General features: G+C 42.9%; 2 protein-coding genes across 4 annotated transcripts in view; one reads left to right on the top strand and one right to left on the bottom strand.

Annotated features, from left to right (window-relative positions):
• Positions 1 to 8823, top strand: part of FYCO1 (FYVE and coiled-coil domain autophagy adaptor 1) — a 62227-nt gene extending 53404 nt beyond the window's left edge. For all 3 annotated transcript variants that reach the window (XM_080934595.1, XM_080934597.1, XM_080934596.1), the window contains 3 exons: positions 1048 to 1258; positions 3908 to 4017; positions 5810 to 8823. In XM_080934595.1, coding sequence (XP_080790721.1) covers positions 1048 to 1258; positions 3908 to 4017; positions 5810 to 5885 — 397 coding nt within the window. In that variant the 3' untranslated portion in view covers positions 5886 to 8823. The remainder of the gene's footprint in view (positions 1 to 1047; positions 1259 to 3907; positions 4018 to 5809) is intronic.
• A 3923-nt stretch (positions 8824 to 12746) lies between these two features.
• Positions 12747 to 18422, bottom strand: CCR9 (C-C motif chemokine receptor 9; the record flags this gene model as incomplete). The annotated part of the gene is made up of 2 exons (XM_080934038.1): positions 12747 to 13835; positions 18402 to 18422. The coding sequence occupies 2 exons, from the start codon at positions 18420 to 18422 to the stop codon at positions 12747 to 12749; spliced, it is 1110 nt and encodes a 369-aa protein (XP_080790164.1).
• Positions 18423 to 24058: the final 5636 nt, after the last annotated feature.

The raw sequence follows: 24058 nt of genomic DNA, 5'->3' as shown, positions 1-24058 counted from the left end.
ACTCTCCTAATTCAATTGGCTAATAAAGGAGGAATTATTAGGAGAGAGAGGAATTAGGAGAGAGAGGCCCCTGCTCAAAGAGAAGTGGGTCACTGTTCCCATTCATCAGATTTCTGGAATATAGCAGTGAGCCTTTATGTAAACAAAGCAAAAGTATTAGTAGGAGAAGGTGAGTAAAATTGGCGTGAAAGTCTTAACAATATGGGGGAGATAAAAAAAACTTGAAGGCAATGTCCTAAATACAAGTTTCATAGTATTTGATAGAAAAGACACGTTTGATATTTCTTAACAAGTGTGAAAAAGAACCAGTGTTAAGTTGAAGCAGAGGATAAGGAAGACAGGATCCAAAAGGAACAAAAGTTCGTATCAGTGGTTTTATTAACCATTGTAAATATGTCTCAGGTTTTAATATGATGGGAACATGAATGCAAAAATACTTGGAGCTGAAGAGTCACTTGATTTACATCTGAAAAGAGGACTATGTTGGTTGGTTATTGTATAATGAAGATGTGGAGCAGCCAGGGCAGAAAAAGGAAAGCCTGTTTTTTGAAGAAGATATCATAAGAATCCTGGAGAGATGACTCAGAAGTCAGGAGCACTGTTAGTGTTACTGAAATGGCAATGTGAGGAAACCGTAGTTGTTCCCATTCCAGAGACTTGAAAAATAAAAGGGGAAGGAGGGTCGCTGAGCTGTGGAGCAACCTCACTGGGGTAATAGGACTAAATCACGGAACTCAAATCCTGGCCATAAGGGACTCAGAGCAAATCAGGCTGCCCTGTGTACCCCTGCACCCCCTACTCCCCACCCCCAGTTTCTATGAGCTTTCCATGTGGGCAAGGTTGTCTGTCCTGTATCTCTCATAGCTGTGATTAAGTGTCAGGAACTATGCCAAATATATGGTAAGCACTCAAACTAAAGCTTTTGTCTGAGCTGAGCATCTCATAAACATGATAGTCAGGAGAGCCCAGACTTAAACTACCATGAGGCTCAAATCTCCATTTACTTCAGATAATCCTTTAAACCAGGTCTTTGGACTTTTATTTTAGGATCAAATTACCCCTCACAGTAGAGGAAATCGCCAGCTTTGGGGAAGGCAACAGGGAGCTGTTTGTGAGGTCCAGTACATACAGCCTGATCCCCATCACTGCGGCTGAGCCCGGCCTTACCATCACCTGGGTCTTCTCTTCTGATCCCAAGAGCATCTCCTTCAGTGTGGTCTTCCAAGAGACAGAAAACACGCCACTCGACCAGTGCAAGGTAGGCTAAGCTCCCTACCAGGGTTCTGAGCACACACTCCAGGTTCCTGAGTAGACCTTCCCCAAAGCAGCCAAAGCACCTAAAGCCTGATTACCTTGGGAAAAGATGACCCAGAAGTCAAGTTCAGAAGAGCTGTCTTCACATGGCTGAAGGTTATTTCTGTGCTTTCTGTTCCATTTGACCTTGGGATAGAGCTGTAGGTAAATCTCAGAGACATGCAAAAGATGGGATTCTGTTTAATGATAACTTTTTCACAGATTTCTACAGAGCAGAATTGGGACACTTTGGGAGGTATGAGCTCTGTCTCCAGTTATATTGAATGTTCCATATATCACCTACAAGGACAACAGCAAAGGAAGCCCCCCTATGATTTGATTATAAACTCAGACTATTCTAGGTGTAAAATGTTGGCAGTGCAGAACTACAGTTGTTAACATGTGGCTATACACTAGAAACTCAAGGAGACCCTTTAAACCCTAATGATTAGGCCAGAGCCCAAACTACTAAATCAGGGTATGCAGACAACCCTCAGCAACTCCACTGAGCAGCCCAAATTAAGTAGTTCAGAGGCACAAACGGGCTGGATAGAATACAGGGCATAGGACAAGGACTGACTAGAGCTTAGGGAGGTGCTGTTCACTGGGGGTTGAGGAAGAGGGAGTTATATGCCAAGCATCTGAGTTCCCATGTTTGTAAGGCAGAGAGAAGAATGCAAGTTAAATTTGAATCCTGAGGGAAAATAAGAGTGGTAAAATCTATCAGACACATTGGGCTGGAGCAAAAAGTGAGTTATAGGCAGTTGATGTCCTACATAATCAACTGGCAGGGGCTTTTTTTGGTCTACCTGGATAGAAATCAGCTATGGGTAAGCAAGAGCTTGCTAATTTTCAGCAACTTTCATTTCTCTGTGTTTGGCAGCAGTAAGCTAGATAAAGGAGCAGCGAGTGAAACTATCTTCTGTCATAGTCCTCCTGCAGGCCTCAGGTGCCAGGCCTTTAGCTCTCTAAGTGTCTCTTAGTTATGGACTTCTCCCTTGCCCTGTTGCTTACCCATCAATCATCATGACAAGTGGATCTTAGGGACCTGGTTCAGCCAGCCTTATCGCAGACTTCCAAGGTGTCCTTCCTGGGTTTAATAGCCACCACTGTCCTTTCCCACAGTGAACACAAGGGGGCATAGAAAGCCCATGTCTAGAATACTTGGCCCCTCCAAACCCAGTTCACCAGTCAGCTACAGAAGATACTGTTTTCACTGCCTGTGGTCCCCTGGAAAGTCATGAACCTAGATAGCCTAATTCCTGGTCCACATCTTTAGTACCTATTCAGGGGACTTCTCACATACCCTGAAATAGCCTATAGGCCTTTCAGAAAATAGATGGCTGTACATAGGTCTCATAACAACATATAGAAACCTTGTTGGGTCCTTGGACAACTAATAGTTGAGCCCTTACTGTATCCCAGCTTACACTCACATCTGTTCTTGAACTATTCTAAGTATAAACAGAGAGAGATCTGCAAAATCAATACCTGTGATTCCAGGTAGAAATCCCAGTATGGGCAGGAAAGCACACCTATAGTACACCTGGAAGGGAATACTGACCAGGGAAGGGAAAATCCTTGTGCCTGTAGTGAAGGCCACACTGACTAAGACTGTCTCATTGCAAGTTAAGGGGGTTGAGTAAAAATGGTCACTACTGATGTCATTTGCTGTATTAGGAGCACAAAGGAGCTGAGAGAGAATTCACACTAGATTGTCTATCAGATTAGAAGAGTGGTATCTCCTATCACATCTTCAGTTTTACTTGTTTCTCTTTATTTTTTATTGTGAGGGGAAGGGGATACATTTATGGCATGTACATGGAGACCAGGGGATAACTTTATAAACTCAGTTTCCTCCTTTTGCCTTTGTACATGGTTTCCAAGTTGTCAGACTTGTAAGACAAGCTCTTTACCTACTGATCCACTTTGCTAACCCATATAGTTTCAGTTCTAAGATTAGGCCTGTGCTTTAGCTGATAATCAGGTAGAAGACCTTATCCCAATGGGAATAAGGTTGACCATCCAAGAATTAGCCCTATTCGACATACTGTATGTGCAGATTTGCCCTCCAGGGACAAATTTGTGATTCTGAGAGAATAAACAGGAGGCTAAGAATCAGACTTGGAAAAATTAAAATTGCATGGACAGACAAGAGCAGACAAGAGAAGAGCCCATGGTGATGCTATGTGAGAGGTCTTGGGTGGAGCCATAGCTGACTTTTGCAGAGGAAAACGAACCCAGGAGCTCCATGGGTAGAAAACCTGGGTGTCAGTATGGGAGCAGGACTCAGTGTCCTGTGAATGCCTAGGACAACACTGAGGCCTACACCATCTGGTCAAATGGCTTCCTGAAGCATGAAAGTTGTTTCTTCGGGTGTTGGAGCAGCTTGACACCAACACAGTCAGAGATGTTGGGTACCGGTTTATGATTTGAAAAGGCACTCATATCCACATTCCCTCCACAGTGAGTGGAATAGGTGACAGCCCACCCTTGCTAGGGCTAGTTCTAGCTCCAGCCCTATACAGCTATGGCCTCATTCAGAGTACCAGTCTGCCTAGGGGACTCACAGACCCTCAGCTTCTGTGATACCTTCTCATTGCTCTCCTGCCAGGTCCTCATTCCCACCACCCGTTGCAATTCCCACAAGGAGAGCATCCGGGGCAAGCTGAAGGTCCGAACCCCTGGCATCTACTTGCTCATCTTTGACAACACCTTTTCCAGGTGGGTAACCTCAGTTAGCCATTGCATGCCATGCGTCCACCTGTCTATACCACACTGCCTCTGTGCTCTAGCACTGAGGTAGACATGCAGAATTGAGACCACTCTGCTCTGTTCACTAATCATGGTATGTTTTTTAAAGCAAGTCGGCTGGTTAATTTTCTGTTGCTGTGATAAAACACCACAATTAAAGACAACTAAAAAAAGAAGGAACTTTAGTCTCAGAGGGAGAGTCCATATGGCAGCAGGCAACCAGAGCAGGAATCAGACAGATGATATCTTTATTCAAATTCGGGAAACAGAGAGCAAACTGGAAATAGGGCAAGGCTATAAATTCTCAAAGTATGTCACCCCTGGTGACATCCTTCTTTCAGCAAAGCTTCCCCTTCTAAAAGCTCCACAACCTTCCCAAACATAGCCATCAGCCAGGCACCAAGTGTTCAAATATGTAAGCCTATAAGGGGCATTTTTCATTCGTTTTCAGTAGTAGGCCAACTGTACACCAGTCGCTCACTTCTGCCAGGCAGCCTCCTCCTCCAGAGAGCGAAGGACTGCATAGTAGCATAGTGATGCTCTAGGTCACGTGGCTGATGGAGGTGGCAGACCTGAACAGGCACCTGGCTCTAGGCTAGCCTCATCCTAGTTGTGCTCACTCCCTCAGGTTGGTTCCTATGCCATGCCATAGAAGGACTTTGAGAAGTCCAGGAAAACCCAAGAGCACTTGAGTAAAAAAGAAAGAAATGAGACAAGAAAGGACAAACCCACTAGGCCGTGTTGTATGTCACAGGAGCAGCCTTTGCCAGCTTGAGCTCCCCAATTGCTTGAGGCAGCACTGAGGCTCAGCTGCAGGCTCAGGGGGTGTGATCTCAGGAGTGGTCAGCATCAAACTATAAAAGGAAATGATAGGCAAGTGGCCAGAAAAGGGAACACAACAGAGCACCCATATAAACAGCATCTGTCTTGTATACACGGTGACACGTTTGTCCCTGGGGAGGGCTTCTGGTTTCCAGATAGCTTCTTCACTAGACCTGTCTTACCTGTCACTGTCTCCCTCCTACACAGACATTTGGCTTTTAGCTGACTAATTTGATAGGATACTCTAGGCAAAAATTGTTCCCAAACCCTACTTCAGCTCCTCAGGCCTGTGGACAGGGTTGTTTACTACTCAGGAGGCTGGAAGTGACCGTCCCACTTGTCCTTTGTTGCCCTGAGTACGAGAACTCTCTGCCTGAGTATGCAGGCCTTTGCGGAGTATGGCCAGCCTTTCCGGGAAGCAGTGAGGGGCTGGGTTAGGAAAGGGTCAGTGTCCCTGTAGTCCTGGTTTTCCTGCTGCAGCTCTAGTTAGCCATGTGTCAGTGCCTCACTGAGCCTTGCACCAGATGTAGAGAGAGAAGTGACAAGGACAGCATACAGCCTCTAGGGAAACCCGATACAAATATCCCATACATTCTGACCTCTGCTGAGACCTCCACGTGCAGTCCTGACCACTGGCACCTCAGAGCAGCTAAACAAGTGAGGGCAGAGACCTGCAACTCCACTCTTGACTCAAGCCCAAGAAGCCCGTAGTGAGAGTACTTGGGCCGTCTGAAGGGAAAGAACGATACTAGACTAGCTGGGCAGATGATGGGATAGGGAGACGAGGAACAGTAAAGTGGCCCATGAGTTGTCCAGTCCCCAAAGGCTAGTTCCTCAGAGACTTTGGCTCCTACACCCAGCCAAGCCCAATCAGTGACATGAAGCCCCAAAAGAAGCTGCACTAAAAGTAATACTTCATTCTCCATTTTTGTTTTTTCAGATTTATCTCTAAAAAAGTATTTTACCACTTGTCTGTTGACCGGCCTGTGATCTACGATGGAAGTGATATCCCATAACATCAGTACCTGAACTTTAATTAGCTCTTCATCATGAATGAAACACTACTACTCCTCACCTATGTCATTAAACATGCACACACGTACACACACATACACACTCATCTAATTTTCAATATTAGAGAATTAGAAGCAAAAGAAAGGAAATCAGCTGTGCCCCAGCTCAGCAGTTCTGCAGCTTTGGCAGACGCCTTGGGCTCCACAATGTGCTTGGCTCCATGCAGCCACTACTCTTCAGTTCCAGAGCTCCTAAGAACAAGATACAAGACTCAACTATCTTCTCAAACCATTAACCTCACCTGGAATTACAGTTGGTAACAATCTACTGTGTGGTATTTTTTAGGCCAGAAATGGTCTGGATAGTATACCTACCCTCAACAGCCAAGACTGTAGGCCAAGGGCCACTTCCCTGGCCACTGTGTGAAGCCTTGGGTAGTCCTAGAAGAAAAACACTACAAGGCCATCATGTCAGAGATGCCCCTATCCCTTAGTTTTTCAATCTGTGGGGGCTGTTGCTTTCCACTCAACAATTTTGGGAAGACCTGAGTTGTGTTGTACTTCTGAGCCTTTGTCTGCTCAGGGGCTTTGCTCAGCAAGTCAGCAAGGCCACTCATTAGATCTAAATAACCCCCCTGCACGCACACATGCACGCACCACACACAGACACTCAGGAAGCAGGCAGTGATCTAGGAGAAGACTACTGCATGAAGGCTTCAGCTCTCCATATGGACGGCAGGAGTGCAAGTACAGGCTCAGTTCCCTGCAGCAGGACTCAGGTTGGCGCCAAAGCTCAGCTATCAGCCTATAGCCCATCTTTGATTATAAACTAGAGTTTCTGCCTCAGCTGCAGACAGTCATTTACTAATGAGCAGAGCTGGAGTAAGAACTACTTTCACTGCTTGGAACCTTTCTATAAAAAGTCCTTGCTAACGGAAGAAGCAGCGTAGTAGAAGAATGGGGGCATAACTTCTGTTTTCCCTCCATCTCCCAGTCATTCCTTCCCTGTCTGCCTCTTTCCTGCTAGTCAGCTCACATCTGACACTGCAGACAGTTTACTGTTTTCCTTTCTAGGACAGACAAGTAGATAACTTGGAAGGCTTCCTGTTATCTGTGGCTCCTTTTACTCCAACCAGGAAGAATTTTCTCTTGATGGTGACTTTGTTCAGTGTGAGGCCAGCATGTGCAAATGAGCCTTTGAAGACTACTCTGGGTCCCTGTAAGTCTGTAAGCAACCTGAGATTGCTGAAGGCCAAGTCATCCTACCCTTGAATCCTTCTACCCTCTTGCAAATGGAATGCTGAAGTCAGCTTGTTCACTAGGCCAACCGCATCCAGCACCAATAAGGATCTCATTTTTGTTGCTTGGCTTTTCTAGGGCACATTGGAGACACTAGCCAAACTCATGGCCTTCTGCCACCGTCTTCATCAAGAGCCATCATTCACTGAGTTGCTGCTGTGTTGGTGGCCTGGGAGGGGCCTGAGACCTTACATTTGAGTTTATCCTGAATTCTGTCACTCATCAGGAGGCCCATGTGGTTCTTGTGAAGCTCAGACCTGAGGTGAGAGTCTCCAGTACTGACTGCACAGTACTCCACTGGGCACATACCAACTCTCTTTTTAATAGTATGGGCTTTGTACTGTATGTGCTCCAGTTTGCTGAGCACTAGGTTACTAAAAAACATTTGGCCCTGTATAAGTGTGCCTTATATACACAGCTTTATTGTTTCAAGTAGTTCCCAATTTTACTGAGGTTTAGTCATTAGAGTAAATTATTGAAAAATGTAATTGGCAACTGAAGAACCACTATGGAAGATGGTGGCCCAGCTGGACTTAATTACTCTAAAGATCACAAGGAAACATCCTTGAGATCTGGTGGTTCTTTTCCTAAGGGCAGCCCCTCATCAAATGCCTCAGCCTCTTCATAGCTATCATGTTAGTGTTGCCAACTGCCTGCTTGCCAGTACCACTGAGGCACTAGACTTCACCCAGACACAGAGCTGTGTGTGTGAGACATAGCAGCCCTCCATGGCTAAATGGACCTTAAGAGTATTGCTGGCAGAAGCATGCAGAATTCTAGCTAGTCCTAGACCAATATCAGGCAAAGGGATTCTCAAAGGAATCTGGAACTGAAGCTCTCCATATGGTTTTGGAAGTAGAAATGAAGAGCCATATATAAATATGTTATTTCTGAACAAGTTCAATTGTCCCCCAGGTAATGAAGCCACTCCTGGCCCAAAAAGAAGGAAACCTTCTTCTAGATATGGTTTGATGTTCATAGGGGTTTGTTTATAATTCAGACTTTCTGGTTCAACCTGTGAGAATTCTTTAAACTGAGGACAGACATTCTCGGCTCACAGATTTTGGAAAAGGAGGCAGAGAAGAGACATCTTTGACTCCTCGGAACCAGGGAGTGTAGTGCAAAGACTATTAAGTGCTGCTCACATTTACAAAAACAAACACTACTTATTAGACTCTTAGCACAATTTCCTCATCTCACTTAATTTCTTCTAAGGAAACAGGAAAGTTAATTCTTAATTTCCTTTTCCTCGCAAGCACTTTTTAAATTTCAGAAGATCTCTGATCAAGGGGCACTTTTAGAGCCTTTTGATGTATGTTTAATCTCAATGTTCTGCTCTTGGTGACTGCAGTGACACTGAGCCTCCATGGGAAGGCTCAACAGTTAGAGTGCACTTTAATTCATTAATCCTCCCGTCATGTGGCCTTATAAGACAATGGGTCAGGGAACCCATTTCATTCTTACCTGCCAAAGAGTTACACAGAAGCACACCAAACACCAGCACTTCATCTGCACAGAGGGATGGGACTCTGGCATCCCTGAGTATACTTCTTTAACAGTGTGTGCTGTGCCGTTTGGAAATGTTTTTTAACCTCAGGTTTTAAATAAAGCATACACTGTGGCATTTGGAGTAGCATTGTGTTTTATTCCTCTGACAAAAATAAGTTGTAAAATGAGCAACAGAGCTACCCAGCAGGAGGCAGAACATCTCATAGGGGCCCTGCAGATAAGGGTATGACAGATAGGTCCTGGCAAACTTCCTGGTACTCTCTGAGGTATTAAGACCAGCCCAAGCCAGTGATTCCTTCCACCTACCATCCTCTACCATTCCTATGGCTCCAGCCCTTCTCTCTCATGGCATCAGAGTACTCAAAGAACAAACTTCTCAGCCTCTCAAAATAGTAAACTGTAAAAAGAAGAAGAAGCCACACAAGCTCATTGTCAGTCAGTAATCGCTTGGCACTGATGCTTTACAGAGAAAGAAAACAGCATGGGAGGAGGAGCAACCTCATAGAAGCTGGGGGTTTGGGAGGGGGGACTGGAAAAGGGGATAACATTTGAAATGTAAAGACATAAGCTATCCAATGAGAGAGAGAGAGCGCGCGCGCGCATGCGCAACACTGTTCCTAAATTGGTGTTCAGCATCTTAACTCTTGAGATGACCAAGGAACCCATTCCTTGAGTATCCCATGCCTCAAAGAACGTCCCCAGCACCTGTCCAGATCCCCTCCTCCAATCTTCCCCTTGCCTAGATTTTCTTGTGCTTGCTGCTTGGATCATTCACATTTTCTATAACTCTTAGGCTCTCCTTTGAGGGTAAGGAACTCTGTCTCCATCATTATCATCCCCCACTCTATGAAACAATAAGTTCAGAACAAAAGGGCTAAAAAATATACTGCACCGGTAAAGATCCTAGTCAGTGGGTGCGTGTCTGTGTGTACCAGAAGCTGTTACCAGGTGTCTTCCTTCAATACTCTCCACATTATCTTTTTGTAATATTGTGTTTTTCTTGTATATAATTATGTGTATCACATGTGTACCTGGTGCCCATGGAGGCCAGAAGAGGATGCTGGATCCCTCGGAATCTGACACCTGCGACCACCATGTGGGTGCTGGGAATTGAACATGCATCATCTGGAAGTAGCCAGAACCAAGGGCTCTCGGGCCCTTTGCCTTAATTTTTGAAACAGGTTCTCTCACTGAATCCAGAGCTAAGCCATCTCCCCAGACCTCCAAGAACTTGTTAAAACTAAGTGTGATTATTGCATTAGACATTGTACAAAGCCTGTGTTTCCTGTAGTGTTCCCAAACTCTTCATTATAAACCACAGGGGGAAAGTTTGAAATTGTTTTCTAATTAATGTGCACTACCTTCAGCATTCACTAAGTCTCTGTCATAGGGTCCTTTATGTAAGTAATTCTTGGCCATGCATATAGATTAACAAGTACATTGAAGGTTCATTCTGCTTCTCTCTCTGCCCCTCTCCTTCAGCACCATTATGATTCCAGAACAAAACATTAGAACTACAAAATCAAAGGAGCACTCAAGCAAATAAAACGCCACCTGTGTAGTGCTATGACTGTGTAGGTGTGTGTAGTAGTCTGTATGTGTAATGTAAGGCTGTGACTGTGTAGGTGTGTGTTGTAGTCTGCATATGTAATGCTGTGACTGTGTAGGTGTGTGTTGTAGTCTGCATATGTAATGCTGTGACTGTGTAGGTGTATGTTGTAGTCTGCATATATGATGTAATGTGGCTGTGTAGGTATGTGTTGTGGTCTGAATGAGAATGGCCCCCAACAGGGTCATATATTTAAATGTTTGGTCTGCAGTAGGTGGACTGCTTAGAAAGGATTGGGGGTGTGGCCTTAGTAGAGGAAGTGTGTCACTGAGGGTGGGCTTTGATGTTTCAGAAGCCTACACTAGGCCCAGTCTCTCTACTATTTACCTGTAGATCATGCATAAGCTCTCAGCTTCTGCTCCAGCACCATCTTTGCCTACCTCCTTGCTCCCTACAACGATGATCATGAACTAACTCTGAAACTGTAATTCCCCTAATTAAATGCTTTTTTCCATAAGTTGCCTTGGTCATAGTGTCTCTTCACAATAATAGAACAGTAGCTAAGACAGTATAACTTATACTTCCTGCTCATTTGTCCTCAAAAGGTTCCTCAAAAGGGCAGATATCTGGATCTCCTAGAAATAACAGTCAGTGATATGTTGATGGCTCTGACCTTACACTGACCTTGTTTTTGGAAGCAGTGCCTGTCACATTTGGGGCTCACTTATCACTTCCTTCCAAACTTCCTGCTGACCTTCCCAGAGATACTCACCTTGTCTGTATGTGAAAGATGAAAGAAGGCAGAGAGAGAAAGAAACCAAAAAACAAAAAAACACTGGACTGGCTTGGTGGGATAAAGGTTTATCAGTCTTACCTTTTACAATTACTATATGTCTATCTAATCTTTAATTGTTCATAATTCACAATTACAATATTGAAAAATGGTAAAACAAATAGCAAGTGATTAACATTTGTAAATATGCATTATAAAATATTTTAAAGCTATGCAATGACTTTCCAATGTAAGGGATGTATCAAGTAATTAAAAACAAATGTGGAAAGCAAATTTTACCACATGTTTTTCTTTTTTATTTTATTTTTATTTTGTGTGTATTGGTGTTTTGCCTGCATGTATGTCTGTGTGGGGGTATCAAATCCTCTGGAACTAGAGTTACACACAGTTGTGAGCTGCCATGTAGGTCTTGGAAATTGAACCCTGGTCCTCTGGAAGAGCAGTCAGTACTCTTAACCACTGGGCCATCTCTCCAACCCTTTATTTATTTATTTGTTTGTTTTTCAGGATGAGGTTTCTCTGTGTAACTAGCCCTGGATATTCTAGACTCTTATAGACCAGGCTGGCCTCAATTTTACAGAGATCATCCTGCCTCTGCCTCCCCAGTGCTGGGATTAAAGGTGTGCACTATCGTGCCCAACACACCCATTCTTCTTAATCTAAAATTAAAAGGTTATAAACTGTTGGGACTACAGAGTAAGAAAAGGGGAAGTAGCGTGGAGGCAGATACCCCTTCTGGGAGCCTCAGAAGGAAACGGCATGTCACTGGTAGGGACAAGATGGGAGAACCTGCAGCAAGTGCCTCTTCCCTGGGGAAATCCCAAAGGCTAGGTCCCCATCATCCCAACATATTCTTTGGCTTAATTCTGTGAGGCCACTTTCACCATGCCAGGGAACAGGCTAGATCCTTTCCTAGTTTGTGCTTGCAGCTAGGTTTGGACATGGCATCTTCTGCCTGACACAGAAGTAAGTGGACTGGCAAAACTCCAGGTAATGTGATGTGGTCAGCTGTAGACTGGCTAACCAGTCTGTCTTACAGATGGCTCCAAACTAGAAACAATGGTTCTCCCTGGCTCAGAAGAGACCAAGAAGATCAGAATGGCATTCAATCTCACAATATTTGAGTGTGTTCTAGATTAAACAAACAAACAAACAAACAAAAACAAAACTATGGGCAATGAGACATACAAACACAGTCTTCCCATTGGTAGGACTATGGAGAAAAGATCCTGAGATGGATGTCACTAAACTTTTTTTTGCGGGGGGGGGGGGGGAGGGTTGGTTCATGGTGGCAGCGAGTACTCTGTCACTTCTGGAGAAGAGTAGCACCAGATCTGAAGAAACAGAAACTTGGAAACAGTAACTGAAGAAACTCAATGCCTCCAAAACCCAGCTGCACTGATGATCGATGATCGGCATGTGCAAAGCTGGGGTGTCCTCACTGCTGCTCAAGTATCCTCCTTAGAACTGCAGTTACTGTAACCAAAAACCTGCTGCCTTTCTGGGGTGGTCAGTTTTGGAAACTGGCAGATTCTGACTGAGCATGGTAAAGTTAAAGTTGTTTAGGCTCATCCCAGTTTGTTTTGTTTTTCCTGCCCACCCCCATTTTCCTATTGTTTGCTGTCTCTTTAGACTATGTTGTGTCTATATGTCTCATTATTTCAAAAAAAAAAAAAAAAAAAAAAAAGGACCATATACCCAGTGAGAAGTTCTCTCACAGGGAGAGAGCACCGGAAGTTGTCTCCAGTAGCATAGAAGAAAGCTTTAAGCTACCCTCTCTCCTTGTGAATGAAACCCACTGGGCCTGGCTAATGCATCCCAGGTTCTTCAGGGTCTTCACCAGATCCCTGCGGAATCTCTCACCCACAAAAACATAGAGAACTGGGTTCAGGCAACTGTGGAAGAATGCAATAGTCTGAGTAACCTGGAGCGAGATGTCAATGTTGTTGGAAATAGCGCAGTTGGAGACAAACATGGTGTTGGTATCAACAGCTTGAACTACCAGAATGCAATTGTAGGGGAACTGAGACATAATGAAGACAGTGAGAACAGTGATGGTCACCTTGAGGGCCTTGTGCTTGGATGACTTCTTGGCCTGTACCAAGGTATGAATGATGATGGTGTAGCAGAAGGCCATGACCATGAAGGGGAGGAAAAACCCCAAGGTGACCTTCAGGATCAAGACAGCTGACTTTAGCTTGGCATTCTTATCCTTAGGGTAGACCATGGTACATATGGCAATGCCAGATTCCCCACTGACTTGACTGTATAGGATTTCTGGGGTGCAGAGCACAGCTGCCATCACCCAGATGGTGATGCAGACCATCTTGCTGTACAGCAGCCTTTTCTGCCTCCAGACCTGAGCCTTCATGGCCTGTACAATGGCAATGTATCTGTCCACACTTATACACATGATGAGAAGCACACAGCTGTAGAAGTTCATCTTGTACATGCTGTTCACAACCTTGCACATGAAGGTCTGGAATATCCACTGACCACCAGCAGCAATCGCCCAGAAGGGAAGAGTGGCAAGAAAGAGCAGATCAGCAATGGCCAAATTCAAAAGGAACATGTCAGTCATGGTCTTCACTCTTGTGCAATACCAGTAGACAAGAATGACCAGGCTGTTGCCCACAGTGCCTACAATAAACACAAGCCAGTACAGGGGTGGAAGAAAATGGCTCGCAAACTGCCTGACATTGTTTTTCTTACAGAAGAAGCTACTGGAGTTCAAGTTCATGAAGTTGTCTGTGGAAACAGTGGAGTCAAAGCTGTAGTCATCAAACGTGCCAGGAGTAAGGCTCTGTAAGGAATATAGATAGCATTCAGTCAAGGATAACTTTTGATTGATCAGGGCTGATGGTAGATAGGATAACCTGACCTAAATTCTATGATAAAGCAAGAGGAGCATATGTATTGATAAGAAGACTGTGCTATGATTCACATGCCTTGAGCATGTAAAGTTTATAAAATACCAGTCACCCAGTGTCATGATTTGAGGCGAGAACTACTGTTGTTTATGTAATGGTACACTACCATGGAAGGCATTAATGAGCTTTCTTGGAATCCCAGTTCCTACAATAACATGTTATCATTAAAAGGGGAAACCTGGCCCTCATATCTCTCTGACTTCCTATTTTGTCATATGACTGTATTGGGGTTTTGTTATTGTTGTATTCTGTCATACTGTGATATAGCCAGGAAACCTGCACCAGAGACTGACCAGATGAAACTTCCCAATCTTCAAACTCCCTATCACATTCCCCCTTCTATGAGGGAGCTCCCCCACCCACCCACCCACTCCAGCCTCACCACCATTCCTCTACATTGAGGCATCAAGCTTTCACAGGATCAAGGGCTTCCTCTACTACTGATGACAGATAAGGCCCCTTCAGCTCCCTAACTCCTCCATTAGGGTGTCTGTGACCAGTCCAATGGTTGGCTTTGAGCATCTGCATTGGTCAGGATCTGGTAGAGTCTCTCAGGAGACAGCTGTATCAGGCTTCTGACAGAGGATGCCCAATCTTAGATCTTCAGCCTCCCAAGCTGTAAACTAAAGACGTTTCTTTATATATATAAAACCCAAAGTAAAGTGTTTGGTTAAGAAAATAAAAATTGATCAATAAAAGAAATGTTTATTTAGTAAATGTTAACTTCCCATCTGCAAGTGGTAACTGTGCTATCTGTAAAAGATACCAGGTAATCAAGTCTGGTTTCTACTTTCATAGAACTTAATTTATTTATGAAGGACACAGAGAAACAAATGAACATTCATAGTATGGATGACAAGAAGTATTCTGATGTGCTAGGAAACAGAGCTTTAGGACCACAACAGGCATTTACTTGAACTGTGAGTGACTGTGACATATGACAGTCCTTTTCCACAACTATTCAACATCTGCAAATATAAAAAGTTAGCAAGAGCCCCTTAATCTACTAGAGTCACAGCACTTCTGAGTTTCTGGGAGCCCCAGAAGTGTAAACACTCATCTGCATACACATTTGCATATATACATGGTGACACTCTCAACTGCACACATAAATGTGAGGGCTGTAGAGTTTCCAAGGACCCTTATTGAAAAAAAAAGTATTAAAACTTTCAAGGCAGTGAACTTTAAGTCAAGTATGAACATTCTTAAACACATGAATCCCATGTGACCACAACTGTCACACACTCAGGGAACTGGTTCTGACAGAGACATACAGGCACATACATAAGACACACATGCATTGCACACTCTCATTTGCCTAAAGCATGCCCGCTCTCCTGCTCACATACTCATCTACACACTCATGCACACAAACATACATGCATAAACATATCTACATATATACACTAATGTGTCATTGTACTTCCTGTGGGCAATGTGCCATTGTATTTCTTATGAGTACCACTGCTAGAAAAGGAGAAGATGGATGAAACCTGGATGGGCAGATAACCCGTAGGAGGGTGCCAGGTTCAGAGCAAGGTAACTCTTGCATTATTGAAGCCTCCCATGAGCTCAACTCCTACCATCTCCTATTTGGGGCTTCCACTAGACTTTATAATTTCACAGACTCTTAGCCACCAGTGTCTTGCCCTAAGGCACATTCTCTGCATGTCTTTTGTGAGAGGACAGCCTCACAGTATTTCTCTTACTTGAGACAAGTGCAATACTTTTCAAGTTGTCTGTATTTGAACTAGACAAACCTTGTGAGGGCTTTGTTTTGCTTTAAGTAGTTAATAGTAAATATGTAAGGGTAATTGGTTAGTTTATGTACATACATGTTAGTATTGAATAACAAAATTCCACTACTTTTTGTTAGCTGTGCTATATAATTCCCATATGCTTCTGACAGCCAACTAGCCTTTCCCAAACCCTGTACTGAAGAATCTGCATGTTGCATTTTCATCTTTGAAAGCAGATTCATCTCTGGAAAGAGTGCCAAAAAACATGTTTTCATTTTAATTGCATATTGGCACAATAAAAGGCTCTTGATATGTTCGTTAATTTTTTTTAGCAATATTTCCTCTACTTATTTAAGTATGGAATATTATCTCTGTATGTGTGCGCACACACACACACACACACACACACACACACACACACACACAGGTATGTGTGGTTCTTACTAGACAGATGCCAGAACATACTAAATTAGTTGATAAAAAGCAGAACATAGTAGGAAGCTAATGCCTCCAGAATTCTGAAGCTCATGTCACTAAATCCAACCTACTTGGAACCCCGCTGTCAGGAAATAGCAAGAGGCATCATGGGCATCCTGGAATAGCTCTTAAGAGCTCATTGTTGTGAAAAGATGATCAACACTTGTCTCTCTGTTTTAAATATATTGGTGCTCAGGTCTGAGATAAAATTTCTTAATTTAAATTAAGACTCCTTTCTATCCATTGCAATCATCTGAAAGCCTGGCATCAGAAGGAGCCATCTTTGGTGCCAGAAAAGTCCTGCCAACACTGGACATGGGACCAGGTGAAAAGCCTCGGCTCCCTGGGAAAGCCAAGCTGTGAGGTGGAGGCCAAGCTGTGAGGTGGAGGCCCTGAGTAGACTTTGAGAAAGTAGATGGATTTAGACTATGAGAGCACCAAGACCCAGAACCAGGATGATGGAAGTCTTACAGAAGGGAAGATAACATTTTGGAGGGATGTCAGTTAAACTATGAAGATGAGCAAGGATACTTAGCAGTCCACAGAGAGGTGAAGTGAAACTTTGCTTTTGTGGAGAGTTTTGTTGTTCAGGGGGCTGGGGTGTTTCTTTTGTTTGTTTGTTTAGTTTTCCTATTTTTGTTTGTTTCTGTTTAGTATTTTCAAAATAGCTTTAATAGACTCTTAAATTATCCCAAGGCTTGGAAGCAAATAGCAAACTACTCCACACAATCCATGGGGGAGGACATTTCTACAGGGCATGCACCTTCACAAATGCTGTTATCCTGGGACAGAAGCAGAGAAGGAAGGAAGGATGAGGAAAGGAAGGTTCAGTTCAAGATGTGGTCTGGCCCCTGGTGAGAAGCATGAGGAACAAGTGCGTGCCCCAGAGGAAAGGTGGGTCCCTGCACAAGCACAGTGAAAGTTGAGTGACTTCTACAGGAGGCTAGAATACAAAACGAAATGACAAACAGCTTAGGTCTCAGCATGCCTGAAGAGGAAAACAGGGAGTCAGGCTTGTTGTTGTGCTAGGATTATGGGCCCCAGTGCCTGCTGGAAAGATGGCTTGTTCTCCGATTTGCTTCAGACCATGAACCCTCCATCACCTCTCCCAGTCTCAGCTTGCTGGTCAGTAAGGGGATGGCAGTAGATGAAGCACCTGAGTGGTAGTGTCCCAAAGAGGTAGGATAGGTTATGTCATAGCCAGTTTACACTCAGTGTGGGAATCCATTCTCACTGAGGTCCATTAGGACGCCTCTGACCATGGAGGGTCAACACTGTTGGGAGGCACACCTTTTATTCACGCTGCCTTTCCAGAATCACAGATGAGAGAGACCAAGAGACAGACATCTCAGAAGGAGACTGCTCAGCATTGGTCTCTCAGCCTCACAGGCCAAGAGCCAACATCTACTGCAGAGAAAAATCAAGGTTGCCCTCCTCACTTTACTAGGATCAAATTAATAGTATGTACAATCATATGAATATTCCCAGACACTGCTAAAGACATACTGGTGTGTCATAAGTAATTTTATTGACAACCTAATTCAGCTACCACATTCTGTAGGTCTTAGAAACCTACAAGGTACTTTGAAGGAAAATCTGTTCACTCCACTGAGGTGGCTTAGTTTCTATTATCTACACATAAAACATATTTTTCTTTTACAGAAGCAAAATGAAATCCTTTAAATATTGTAAGGTGCTTAGATTTGATTCTAAAATTAATCCATCCTACACTTAATTACATTTTGTGTTAAAATTTAAAAAAAGAATCCAGACAATTATTTGACCTGCTAAACTTATTTCAGTTCTTAGCCTCTCAGGAAAATACCACTGTCAGCTTTTGAAGGAGCTGTGTGCTTATAAGAAAAAGGAAAGCATTTGTCCACCACAGGGCTTTTATTAACAGATCAAGTGGGTTCTCTCTTTTGTGTGAGCATCAGAAAACATAGGACCAAGCCTATCCTAGTCATCCTCTGCTATCAATGCAACTTAACTTTTTCTGTTTTCACAGCATGCCCCTCCCAATGCCAACTCTGTTTACAAAGAGAGTGGATATAGTCAGAAACATCCCAAATAGTGATGGGCATTGCTGACAAAGCTCTTACCCTGGAGCACCACAGGGGAAATCCATCCCCACAGTAGATTCCTTCCCATATCCCCATATGCAAGGAGGGCCAGGGAGTGAGAGTCGGTGTCCTGAGGCACCCAAAGTCATGATATACTTACTGGGAGTTCTGTGGGTGTCATGGTGGGTCAGACGTCAGTCAGCTTCTATAAAGAAAAAGCAAAAATCAGAAAGAAGTGAGATTTACAGATGCACTCTGGGAACCAAACAAACAAACTTTTTTGTATTTATAATAAAGGTCACAAAAAAGCATTGGAATGAATGCATGTCCCTTTCCAGACTATAGCAGCATATCAGAATATTATTGAAAGTATAGGATGAAAGCAACATTTCCAGAGTTACTGCTTACTTCTTTACTATAGTGAACAAAGCATTTAATGCTCAATTTCTCTTAACTTACATATCTCATACAACTTGCATCTGTGCATGGTGAACCACAGGGACTCTTAGGTAGTCTCTAGCCCAGCCTTACTGCATAGTTCATTTCTTCCTGGTTCAACTTCTGTAACATCTGAGAATGGCTCCTTTTCTCTCCACCCCCACTTTATTATATTGCCTAAGCATATGCTAGCAATGTTAAGTCAGAACTGTATCAGCTTTGGAGAGAAACCCAGAGTTGGACTCCTTTTGGGAGGGCTCTGTGCCTGGTCAATGCCTCCACCCAACCCTCAGTCAGCACAACACATCTTGGTGCTAGACTTGCTCCAGAAATCCAGTGTGTTCTGCTGCCCCTTTCTACTCTGCCTGTCTCAAAGGACTGTGGACTTCATGACACACAATAAGGTACAACCATCCTAGAAAACAATTTGTCAGATTGGGACCCCATGTGTGTGGTGTGTATATGTGTGTGTGTGTGTGTGTGTGTGTGTGTGTGTGTGTGAACACCTGTGCCTGGGAAGTCCAGAGATCAACAGCAATCTCTCTCTCTCTCTCTCTCTCTCTCTCTCTCTCTGTCTCTCTCTCTGTCTCTCTCTCTCTCTCCCTCCCTCCCTCCCTCCCTCCCTCCCTCCCTCCCTCCCTCCCTCCCTCTCTCTCTCTCTCTCTCTCTCTCTCTCTCTCTCTCTCTCCCTCTCCTCTCATGCATATGGGTGTTTGCCTGTTTGTAGGACTACACCAGCTATGTGCATGTTGCCAGAAGAGGCCAGACAAGGGCATCAGATCCCCTGGTTTCGGAACTGAACCCAGATCCTCTGCAAGAGAAACCACCAATACTTTCAACTGCCCAGCCCTGTTTCTAGCACCTACCCTTTTTCTTTGATTTGCTCTTTTGGTTTTTGTTTTCTTTTGTCTTATGTCAGAGCTGGGGCTATAGACATCACCACTGTACTCGGCTTCTGCTTGTGCTGGGAACCCAAATGGCTCCTCATGCTCATACAGCACGGGCTTTAACAACTAAGACATCCCTCCCACTGGAGAACAGTTTGGCAGTCTTCTAGAAAAGTGAACATGTGTTTACCATACAAACCAACTATCCTGTTCCTAACTAATTACCTAAGGAAAAATGCAGCCAAATGTCCCTCAGAAACTTGCATGTGAATTTTCACACCAGCTTTTTTGGTGACAGCCAAACTGCAGATTTAGTGATGAATGAAAAGTTGCTGGAACATTCACATGACAGGAGAAGAAATATATGACCACCTCACACAGGAGCTCAGATTGGTCTCAAAATAATTTTATGCTGAGTGAGGGAGGCAAATCTAAAAGTATATACTGTCTGATTTCACTTGCATAAAACTCATGATAATGCAACCTCCACTGGCAAAGATTTCCTGGAAAGAGGCTGTGGGGGGACAGCAAGATGGCAGTCAGGATGTAAAGGTAAGAGAGAAAGTCTGAGTAGGAGGAAGAAGACCTATGGTTGTGGTGGTGTACAAGAACACATTTTTTGTTTTGCATATTTGCATATTGTTACTAGGACTTAAAGAAGTTGCCAAAGAGTAAAATAAGGTTGTGTTTTGTTTATTTGTTTGTTTGTTTGTTTATTATTTTTGACCCAGCAATCAATCATCTCCATTATCAGCAAGCCCACAACAAACTGACTGAACTCCCTTTCCTGCCCTTCCTACAACAGATCTCCCAAGCATCTAAGTGCCTGCCTTGTGCTCTGCTTTGGAAATGAGGGAGCCACACAAATTCACAGTTCTAAAGTAGAATAGAGGGTTGGTGTGGTGATGTAGCGCTGTGGTCCCAGCACCCGGGGAAAGGACTAGACTGGGAGTTCCGGGCAGGCTGGCCTACATAGCAAAACCCTGTCTAAAAAGAAAATTCAATTGCATAAGGTAAATAGATAGTTAAACTAAAGATAAACAGATAAACACACACACACACACCTCACACATAGCTCTGAGTCTTCTGTGTGTTTGAAATTAGATCTGAAAAAATTACAAAAAGTATAGACAAAAATGCCTTAGATATTGCCCTAAGACGGAAGAAACCCTAGAGTGGACCTGAATCTGAGTCCGTGTGGGGCTCAGCTTGGGTCACCAACTCACTGATTTTACCTGGTGGAAGCTGGGGAAATCTCTATATTTTCTTTAAACATACTGGGGTTTTTTTTTTTTTTTTTTGTTTTGTTTTTTACTTTTCTTTTAAAAACATGTTTATCTGAAACTAGAGAAATAGCTTAGTGGTTAAGAGTATATACCACTTTTAGAGAGGACTGGTTTGGTTCCCAGAACTCACTTCAGGGAACTCACAACCCTCAGTAACTTCAGCCCCAAGAGGAACCAATATCTCTAACTTCCACAATAATCTGCACGCGTGTACATCCTCCCACACAGACACAGATACAAACACACCAAAATATAAATCTTTTAAATTTTAAATATTTGCAAATATACAAAAGTTGAGAGAGGAAAAAGAAAAGCAAACCACCCAAACATTTACATCTCCAATAACTGATAACAACTTATTTTCCTTGCCATATATATATTTATATGCACATCATTTTTTTCTTTTTCTTTTCATCAAATTATGGCACTTCCTTTGATTAAGTATTCTTCCCCACCTAAATAAACTGGTTGCATGGCTTCTAACAGGAGCCGGCCCATACCATTTAAACATTCCTTCTCAGTGTCTGATATCTTGTCTCCAGTTTCTGTTTATAATTACTTTGAAATACGTCAGGATAAATAAAAATGGGACATGCATTTTTTTTCAGAAAAAAATTATATTCTTCTCATTTCTTCTTTCTTCCTAAGTTTGAGAATCACAATTTTTTCCCAAGTTGTGCTTCTAATCCATTCTGGGGTCCTTTGCTCTTTTGGAGGTGATAGATTTCTATTCAGCACATTTCAGATGTCACTAAGCCAATTGTAAAATAGGAATTCAAGCTACAAAAAGAGAGCCTGGGCTGGAGAGATGGCTCAGCAGTTAAGAGCACTGACTGTTCTTCCAGAGGTCCTGAGTTCAATTTCCAGCAACCACATGGTGGCTCACAACCATCTGTAATGGGATTCAGTGCCCTCTTGTATGTCTGGAGAGAACAACAGTACCCAAATACATAAAATAAATAATTCTTTTTAAAATATGTATATATATATAATTTCTCAAAAATAGGGATGCAATATAAATTATATGAGGGGCTTCACAAATCTAAAGGAACAAAAGCAGCTACACTGTAAGCCAACTTGTCAAAAAAAAAGATATAAATTGCTTTTCCACTAAATGAAAAGTACCCCCTAACTAAGCAAATGGCTTTGGGAAGCAGAAACTGATCTGGAGGCATGAGTCATAAATCATTCCAAATAATTCTAGTACCAGTGGCTTTTGTCACCTGACTTTTCCTTGAAGGAAGAGGTTGAACAGTGATCACATGCCACCTGATTCTTCTTCTTCTTCTTTTTCAAAAGAAAGAAGCCAGAAGAAGGGATGTGGCTTTGGTTACAGCAAGTTTTATGGAGCAGACAGCAACAGATAGTAATGAAGCAGGTAGAAGAATGAAGAAGCTTCTGTAGTACAGAGTGTGTAGCTGTTGGTACTTATCAGCCTTGTGTGCAAACATTATCAGAAGTTGTAGGGCAGGGCACCTCTGCTCAGCAGGTGCTCTCTTCTGTCATATGCTGCAGCAGCGTTGTCTTGCAGAACAAAAGTCTGGAAACAACCTGAATACACAGTCACACTGTGATGTGTCTACTCCAAAACACACATAGCCGATTAAAAAGAAGAGATGCTTCAAGCTCATAAAAACAACACCACTAAAATTATTATATTAAAATGTAAATTGTACAAGAATTTGCTTTATGATATTTAATATATATAATGTGTATGTATATAATATACATTATATACATACATACATACACAAGAACTTGTACCATTCTTGGAACAGAAGCTGTCCTGGGGAAAGCCTAACTCATGATCAACAGTGAAAAATAAGACTTGATCTTTTTCTTAAAAATTTTGTAATGCATTAAAATGTTGACCAGGTGTGTGAAATTGTAAGAGCTATGGTAAAAAATAACTTGGTATTTTTAAAGGGAGAGAGACAGAAGGACGGAACAGAGGTAACAGCCAAGTGTCCTTCAATCAACACATCTGTTTATAAATCCTGCTTTGGCTGTGGTGGAAATCCAGCAGTAGCTTCTTAAAAGGTTATTCTTTCTTCCATTATAAGTTTACCTCTCTGACCTCAAGCTATATTACAAGGCAATTGTGCTTAAAAACTGCATGGTACTGGTATAGAGATAGGCACGAGGATCAATGGAATAGAAGATCCAGAAATGAACCCTCACATATATGGTCACTTGTTTTTTCACAAAGGAGCTGTAAACACTAAATGGAAAAAGGACAGCCTCTTCAACAAAAGGTGTTGGTCCAACTGGCACTCAGCATGCAGAAGAATGAAAATAGACCCTTTCTTATCTCCTTGTACAAAGTTCAAGTGCAAGTGGGTCAAAGATCTCTACATTAAACCAGGTACACTGAAATTATTAGAAGAGAAAGTAGGGAAAACCTTAGAACACATAGGCACAGGGGAAATTTTCCTGAACAGAACACCAATGGCTTGTGCTCTAAGGTCAAATATTGACAAATGGGACTTAATGAGATTACAAAGTTTCTGTAAAGCTAAGGACACTGTCAAGAAAACAAAATGGCAGCCAACAGAGAGGGAAAAAATCTTTACCAACCCCACATCAGATAGAGGCCTAATATCCAAGGTATACAAAGAACTCAAGAAGCTAGACACTAGAGAATCAAACAACCCTATTAAAAAATGGGGTACAGAGCTAAACAAAAAGTTATCAATTGAGGAATGTCAAATGGCTGAGAAACATCTAAGGAAGTGGTCGACATCATTAGCCATCAGGGAAATGCAAATCAAAACAACCCTGAAATTCCACCTCACACCAGTCAGAATGGCTAAGATCCAAAACTCAGATGATAGCAGATGCTGGCAAGGATGCGGAGAAAGAGGAACACTTCTCCACTGGTGGTGGTGTTGTAAACTGATACAACCACTCTAGAAATCAGTCTGGCGATTCCTCAGAATAATGGACATAGTACTACCTGAAGACCCAATTATTCCACTTCTGGGCATATACCCCAGAGGAGCTCCAACATACAACAAAGACACATGTACCACAATGTTCATTGCAGCTCTATTTATAATAGCCAGAAGCTGGAAAGAACCCAGATGTCCTTCAGTAGATGAATGGATACAAAAATTATGGTATATTTACACAATGGAGTACTACTCAGCTATCAGAAACAATGACTTTATGAAATTCTTAAGAAAATGGATGCATCTAGAGAATAT

This window comes from Micromys minutus, assembly GCF_963924665.1.
Source record: "Micromys minutus genome assembly, chromosome: 21".
Lineage (NCBI taxonomy): Eukaryota > Metazoa > Chordata > Mammalia > Rodentia > Muridae > Micromys > Micromys minutus.
The sequence above is the reverse complement of the archived record's forward strand: the minus strand, read 5'-3'. Positions and strand labels throughout refer to the sequence as shown.